General features: G+C 40.6%; 1 protein-coding gene across 1 annotated transcript in view; it reads right to left on the bottom strand.

Moving 5' to 3' along the window:
* Nucleotides 1-8,310, bottom strand: part of astn1 (astrotactin 1) — a 374,129-nt gene that overhangs the window by 262,865 nt on the left and 102,954 nt on the right. Inside the window, exons 7-8 of the mRNA XM_035669982.1 lie at nt 7,647-7,796; nt 3,127-3,294 (exon numbers count right to left, since the gene is read on the bottom strand). Of these exons, the coding sequence (XP_035525875.1) occupies nt 3,127-3,294; nt 7,647-7,796 (318 nt within the window). The remainder of the gene's footprint in view (nt 1-3,126; nt 3,295-7,646; nt 7,797-8,310) is intronic.

Below are 8,310 nucleotides of genomic sequence, written 5' to 3'. Positions count from 1 at the left end.
TGTTTGAAGCCTGAAATGTGGCAAAAGGTTGAAAAGTTCAAGGGGGCCGAATACTTTCGCAAGGCACTGTATATGGTGCATATGGCACTGGTGTCACAGCTGATTAATGAAAGTAAACTAAATGAAGAAGGGGAGTGGCTCAAACTGCTTTAACATCACATTCATCATGTTTTTCAGCCCAGTCAGCCGTCCCTTTACAGAAACGTGACTTCAGTCACATTACAGCACTTTGGGAGAGCAGTGAGCCGACAGAGCTGAGGGGCAACTGGTGCTACAGGGGCCAAGTTGGATGTACAAAGGTAGGGAAAAAAACAGAAAATACACAGGAGTGAGCAGAGCTTTGTCTGTTTTACCATATATTTTAGTTCTCAGTAAAATACATAATTAGAAAAATGCTATAGGATCATTTGGCAGTTACATCTATCAGACATGCTATTTCATTTTTCTCTGTGATTGGTTGTTCATTATGTATTTAGTGTAATTCATCCTGTTCTTGTTTTCCACTGTGTGGTGGTTGTTTCTTTTTTGTGTAAAGTATTGATGAGTAAACTATTTGATGGCTTGGATTCAAATGCTACATCTGTTCAGGCAAAACAATCAATCCAGGCAGCTGGATAAATAGACTCACATTGTGGCAAGTTGGCATTTACTCCTTAACCTTTGCAAAATCTGAGTGCTAAAATATATTTTCTTTCCCACACTGCTCTTCACTTCAGTTACAATGTATGTGCTATAATGAATTGATCTATTAAGTATCCTTTATTTTCACGTATTGCTGACAAAATCCATCCAGTTTAAACCAGATGCTGTTTGCAGACTTGCCGCTGTTACCCAGTACAAATGAAGTTGACAGTGAAGACATGCAAACTAATTGATAGGCTCTGCAGACAGCTCCCCTGGAGGAAACCAGGTCGACTGCTCCAGGCAATCTATTTTCCATTTCAGGCCCGACAGTACGATGGACCACAGTCGTGGTCACACCGGTAAACAATTAAAGAGGCTCCTTTATAGAGCGACTGACTGCGACTGTGTTTTGGTCACCGGTGAGGAGACTGGTGATAAACAATGCAAGTACTGGAGGCTTTTTGGAGGACTGGGGCTCCACAGAAGCCAATACCTGGAACGCCCCTCTTTATCTCATACCACAGAAAGTTTGCAGGCTATTAACAAAGAGTGAATAAACAACAAGACTGTGCTCCATATCGCTATCAACAAGCCAGCTTTGTACAAACAGCTGCTTTCTTAAATTGGCAGCAAGATGGAGCATCCTATTTTTCACTGAATTTCTAAAATTCTAAACTGTGTGGCCTTGATGGATAAAAAATTGTTGGAACATAGACAGGAAGTCATTGATTCCTTCCAATTAGAGCAATCACATTTGATGAATTGAACAGGTCTTAACTGCTGCGACAGGAAAAAACAAGCCAAAAGATGACGCTACAATGTTCAAATTCAATTTTTTTGCCAATAACTTTAAAACTGCAAGAATTCCAATACATTATTGCTTTCTTTCTGTTGTGTACCACAAATTAATTGATTTCATTATCACTGATGGCCTCATCAATTTGGATCTTCCTGGTTCCTTGGTTCTTCCTGCCTTTTAAGTTAAAAACATACTCAGTCTCTATGAAATATGTATAATATATGTGGTATGGACATCAAGTAGTATTGCTGGTACACAATACTTTTGACCATTAGCTGTTAAATACAATGTGGCAGCAAAGACATGTCAAGAGAAGTGGGGTGTAATTACTTGATGCTTGACAAAGGCAAATTTTGCATGCGTTTGTTTTGGTTCTGGCAATATGTCAGACAAACCTACTTCTTATTATTCCTACAAAGTTCCTTTAAAACCCCATTGTGTTGACTGTTTTATGTTATTAAAACATCTCGCAATTGATTCTGATGGCATAAGTTTGTCTTTGTAGTAAAATCATTCAATGCCGGTGATATCTGGTGCAGTCTAGTTTTTTTCAGATGTTCAGTGTCCATGGGTTGGATCCAGTCGGGGACAGGTGGGGCATACATTGCAAGGTGTCTTCCACTACCAATCCACTATGTTTTACAACATTACTGTATGTTCTCACTATAAAAATATCCATTCTTGCTTTTTATAGATTTAGACCATCAAATGTTAAAGGGTTTGTGATCTTGAACCCAAGCTTTTGGAAAAGTAGCCAAGTTAACAGTTCTATATCACTGGTAAACACACTGTCCAGAAAAAAAAACAGAAAATCCAAAAATCGTGTGAAATGTGAAATAAGTGATAAAATAGAAAATGTATGTGCTGACATGCATTGTCAGCACATCATACAGTACTTGTATGTGATTGTAGATGATCTTCTTGGCCACTGCTGATTTTACACTATGACCATAATGTTCACTTCTTTGTCACGTTAGCTGACAAGAAGAGTCGTAGTTCACTTCATTAGTCTGACATTCGCAGAAAAAAAAAGTGTCACACTGTGATGATTGACAAACCTTTTCTCTTGTAACACAGCGCTGCTGCATGTGCAAACTGTAATAGCTGGTTAGCAGTCTTATTAGCTGACTGTACCCAGACTTGGAGCTCGAAGTACCGGGGAGGTTTGGACACTACGAGTTTTGGGATGTCGGGAAGAGAAAGCATTACCACTTTTTCCGTTATCATTTAACAGGCAGCTGTTCAAATATATATATGTATGTAAATAATTAATATCATTGATCAGTCGACTATTGGTTTTAACCTTTAAAATCTTTAGTTGGGGAAAGCCCTATTTTCTTTACATATGGTCACCTTTGGCTCTTAATTAATTATCTTGAATCTTTATTTTTTGTCAGTGGCATTTTTTTTTTTTTTTTTTACACGTTTAAATAACAGTTTTAGAATAAAGCCCACCATTAGGTAAAAGCTGCAGCAATAATAAGACCTAATATTTCTATGGATGTACTGTAAGTAATAGGTTTAGGTTGCAAGCATAGCCAACGTTTTACCTGCTCTGTATTCTCCAGACTCCAGTGACGATGGAAGCTAGACCAGCAAGAGAGCCGAGACCTCGATCATATCAACTAATGATTAACAAGGTTTCCATAGTAACGACCCTGGTACAGCGCATAAGTTATACATGTGTTGTGTTCTCGGCTCACCTGTCTCTGGGTCGCACTGGTGCTCACAGGGGTCCAGGAGGCGTCTTCCGCACAGCTCACTGACCCAGGGCCCGCTGGCATTCTGCTGGTAGTACAACAAGATCTGGGCTGGATTCAGCCAGTCCGAGGCGTCCAACTGGCTCCCCTGGAGCAAAATGAACCTCGATCCTGAGGAGGACAGAAGGAGGAGGGGATGAAAAGGCACGGAGTATAAAGATGGGAGAAATGAGAGAGGGATAGAGGGTTGAAGAGAAGAAGGGATTGGAGAGGAGGCAAAGGGTCGTGGAGAGTGAATGAGCAGATGGCAGGTGGAGGCAAGGTGGAAAGGTGCACATTAAAAACATGAAACAAAATAACTGCAACGTAAATATTTGTTTTAATATTTATTAAAAACATATTAGTATATTTTAGACCAACTAAAATGTTTTCTGCTGAATTAAATACAGCAAGCACACATTTTGATTGCTCTAAACTAAAATGGGGAGTGAGGTACTTCAGAGGTGAGGAAAACTCCAACCCTCAGCGTTAGAAAACCTTCAAAGTAAAAAATAGTTTGACAAAAGCAGAAAATAAATATTTGATTAAAAAAAAAATACCAGTTTAGGATTTAATTGGCTTGAAGATGAACCTGACCCTGCAAACACTGCCTTAAAAGCCTGAAACAACCTTCCCAACTACTACGACGTGATGTTTGAAAAAGAATGCTTGTTACTTTGTATCATTAAAGTACGAGCTGAGATCCAGCCAAGATGACAAACCTTGACAGCAACAGAACAAAAAGATAAAAACTATTCAAACACTGAGAAACACTTCAGTGGAACAACACCTATAGTAACGAGACACTCATGTTGGTTATTATCAGTAACCACAGGCAGCCAGATGAGGCATCCACTTTGTTGCCCTGCAGCCAAACACATGCGCCAGGAGGAGGAAGGTGACAGGGAAGAAAATGGACTGTTTTGGTGCACATATTTTTCATGCTGTTTGGATAAATATTTGCAAGGATTGAAATGTTGGAGGTTCAGACAATGTCATAAATAAATGAAATGGTTGGTGTAGTTTAATGTATGCACTGAATGATTTGAGTGTGCTTTTGTTTGGCTACAGGTTTACTGACAAACCTCGTCTTCTTTGTCCTTCCCATCTGTGCAGTGGGAAATTGTATTACGGAGTTCTCTGCTTTTCATGTATTTCTTGCTGAGCCAATGACTTTACATACAGCGTGCATTTAATTCAATTGTGTTTAAGTTGATGACAGATTAAATTGGCTACAAGCCCTGGTGACTGTAACTGGATAGTAACTTGGTTAAAGTAGAAGGTCTGGCAGAAAATGTACTGCTCAGTTTTAACTAAAGGAACCATGTCAACAAAACATTTGTATAGTTATTAACTGTGGAATCAACTAACAATCAATGAACAGTTTCTCATTTAATTACACAAATAACAAAAAAGGGAAGTCAGCAATTGCAAACAGCCTTAATGGCCCTTTAAATTAAGCTTAATAATTTAGGAAATAATGTAATTTAGGTGCAAATTGTTTATTTACCAACAGGTGTTTCAGCCAAGATGGAATGTGAATATGAAAAAGTTACGAGCATAAATCAGTTATTTTGTTGATAAGCTGCATTGGTTTGTTTGCAATGTAAATTCAAATGCTGGAGCATTTGGTCAGTTGAGGTGAAGGGAGGAGCAGGAGGGTGTTATTCTGTCACTTTATTTGGGGAAAATAATATTGCAGAAACTGCATATATTAGTCACTCTATCCTAAATTCCTACTAAGCATTAAATAAATATGTATATATATATATACATATATATGTATATCATGGTCTGGGTTCTGATAAGTAGCTCCAGTAAAACTGTCTGTTCTCTGCTCTAAATGAATGTGCTGAAAACAAAATGTGAATATCTCATAAATCTCACAACACTGAGACAGCAACTGGCCAACAGCCAACGACAGCTAGTCTTGTTGCTAAACATACTGTCAAATTATATTTACTGTTTGTCAACTGTACGCAGTGTTATTGACTTTGAATCTTGCTAGCATAATGTTAGCTCTCTGGCTCGTAGCTGAGCCAACGGGTTCTATGAAAATATATATGAATATGAAATGAAAAATCTCCCATTGTCAAGTCGTATGTAACTTTCATCCCATTTACTGGAGTAGTGAACGTTTCCATTGCATTAGAACCTTATGGGAAGGTAATGATTCTTCCAGGTATTAGCAAACCCTCAGATGTTACCAGGTAAACAGAGATATGACTTGTAAAACTGTTTTTGATTGCAAATCGCATGAAAATATAAAGTAATGACCTATTTTTTCCCCTTTGGCAAGTGACCACAGTATAAGCATGATTATGCCATTATCCTGCATATATACAGTCACAAGTGTGTCTCCAGGAGTCAGAGGCCCCTGGATACCTGACACAGCAGGTGTCACTATAATACCTGATACTGAGAGGTATCGGCTGTGTGATCTCTGTAAATTAGCAGCAACACTCATTGACCAAAGCCCTGTCCATTTGCAAACATGGAATGCACTAGGCATTTGCTAACCCAGGCATATTTAATGACTTCTTGGCAGGCTCTGTGTGTCCTAGTTAGTGCCATCGCCTTTGATGATCCCTTTAAAACTGGAGCACATGCCGCAAATGGCCGCACACATCTTGTTTGCCTAATTGTGGAGAGTTGTAAAAAATTGCTCAGGAAAACTTTTAAACTTAGGACAGCCATCAGCAATGTTTCTGTTCTAATGGCACATTTTATGTCCTATTTGATGTCTCTGGTAATCATGGGTGTGAAATACATTTGTTTTGGCATCATGAAAAAGATTCTAAAATTAAACATAAATGCTTTGTAGATGTTTGCAAAAAAGTACGTACTGACTTCCTTTTGACCAACAAATAGATCAGAATATGAAATTGGAGCCAACTTGATTCAGATATTCATCATCACCTCAAGTGTGAGTCTCCCTGGAGTATGCCTGAATGGACTTCCAGAGCTAGAATAAGTGGAGTGGGCACCAGGCTTAATAGTAGATTTAAGCACCACTGTGCAGCACTTCAGTCAGGGTCTGAACAGGGCTGTTATGTAGACATTTTGCAATATCACATCAGATATTTATGAGTAGAAAATGTTTCATAACTGAAACACTAAAACAAAAGAAAAAAACCCTCTCTGTCTGAAACCTACATTAAACTAACAATGTTTTATGGTTTTATGACGTTTTATCATGATGTGGTAAAGTGTAGGTTCAAGTAACTTTTATTTCTTGGTGACACTAAATTGTGTTTTGGGTTACTTCACACCTACCTGTCATTGTTTTTTCAAATGTGATGATTGATGTGATGAGTGAGTGAAATGTTCAGGTTTGGTTTGGGCATATTACATGCCTTAGACCGCTGGGCAACGGGGACACTCTTAGAGATCTTAGATGTAATTTTGACACATCTCAGACAAGACACAGATGGTAGCGGAAAACCTATTTCCACAAAATACAATTTGAGATGATAAACCTCAGACACATTCGATTTCTCCAAGTTAGTCATAAAGAAAAGTTTGTCCTGTCCCTTTGTTATATCTTGAATAGCAGCAGATATCGTTATCCTGCATAAACACACAAACATCTCCAGATGATTACTTTCCCTGATGTGAAAGGCAAGGAGAAAGGTGTGACTCTCCGTTTGTGTGCTTCACTGTATTTGAAGGCAGACACACGCGCAGCTGTTGGCATTAATAGCTTCTTTCCCCAGTGGTAGAATCCAGATTTTCATCTGATTCACCATGACATCAAATCAAGTCTGATGAGATTGTGGAGACATTTATGGAAACATTCTAAATCGATCCTAGTTTTGTAATTCAACAGGCGAATTCGCCATCTTTCATCTCTCCTTTCAAAGTTCCCTCCCTGGACGCCTCCCTGGAATTTTAATATCTCCCTGGCAGGCCAGCGTATACCACCGGAAAGCAGCAGCGCTCTGAATCAAATCAGACCTCCAGATGATAGATGAGTGAACCTAGTCACAGTCTATAATATATCTGGACTGCCAGCTCACTCCTGTGACAGCTGAAAAATGCCAATGAGCCAGCAGGAGCCAGGGCTTGGCCCCCGCGGTGCTTTTTTTCCTTCTGCAGGTGCTACATTGAAATTCATTAGCAAGGTGGTTCAACATATCACAAAGTACAAGGGGAAGAGTGATGGAGGGTGTGCTGCGGGTGGTCACTGCGACCTGGCCTCAATGTGCTCTGATGCTTTGAGGGCACATTTGCTGTGTGGTGTCACATGGAAAAACCAGGGAGGGGGTGGTCGACCTGGCATTTACCTTTGTCTTTGAGAGAGCAAAGCGAATCGGCAGCTCGACTGCAAAACGCAGGCACTTGGTTCGGGAGATATAGCGAGCCGAACTCCCCCGGAGAGCGGCAGAAAAATGCCAGCTCAGACCCCCAGGGCTTTGAGCGCCCACAGAGGTGTGTGTGTGGAAGAGCTGCATTGGCAATCTGAGGCTGGTGTAAATCCTTACCGTCGGCGATGAGGTGCTCCGGCACATGTAGGATTACCCGGACTGAGAGGCTGCAGGAGAGGTGAGAGGAGTAAACCAGGCCGATCACGCAGCTGATGACACTGATCAGAGTCAGGGTGGTCTTATTGATGGGGCTCCGCGGGGAACCTGCTGCTGGAAAAAACAAACGCACAGGGAGGGAGTGGGGAGTGGTGGGAACAACAAACCACAGAGATATGTGAAGCAGTGACCGCTTTTCATTCCATCCATACCACAGACATACATGCACACTGCCACACAAACATACACACACACACTACACCTGCACAGGGAGTCATTTTACAAACAAGCCGAAAAATGGGCTTAGCACCCATGAAAAGGACCTTTGGATCAAAAACCTCAAGCCTTTGGGAGGTTTAGTCTAGGCATAGCTCAGTGGCACAGAAATAAGGTTTACCTTTGAAGGGTATTAACATCCGCACGGGGGAAAAAAAAGAGACATGGGCCTAAATAAAAATGGTTCAGAGGGTGTTTTGCAACCTTCCCTCTTTTCCTCTGCTCTCCCTCTCTGCCAGAGCGAGAATGCTTCCCTTATCTCTTTCACTCCAGAGTGCAACACAGAAAGTGTTAAACGTGACCTCGTACCCACAGCGGCATGCTTGCATACATGCACGCACACACACAC

Source organism: Morone saxatilis, unplaced genomic scaffold (assembly GCF_004916995.1).
Source record: "Morone saxatilis isolate NCDOM2014 unplaced genomic scaffold, NCSU_SB_2.0 Contig23, whole genome shotgun sequence".
NCBI classification, from domain to species: domain Eukaryota; kingdom Metazoa; phylum Chordata; class Actinopteri; family Moronidae; genus Morone; species Morone saxatilis.
The sequence above is the reverse complement of the archived record's forward strand: the minus strand, read 5'-3'. Positions and strand labels throughout refer to the sequence as shown.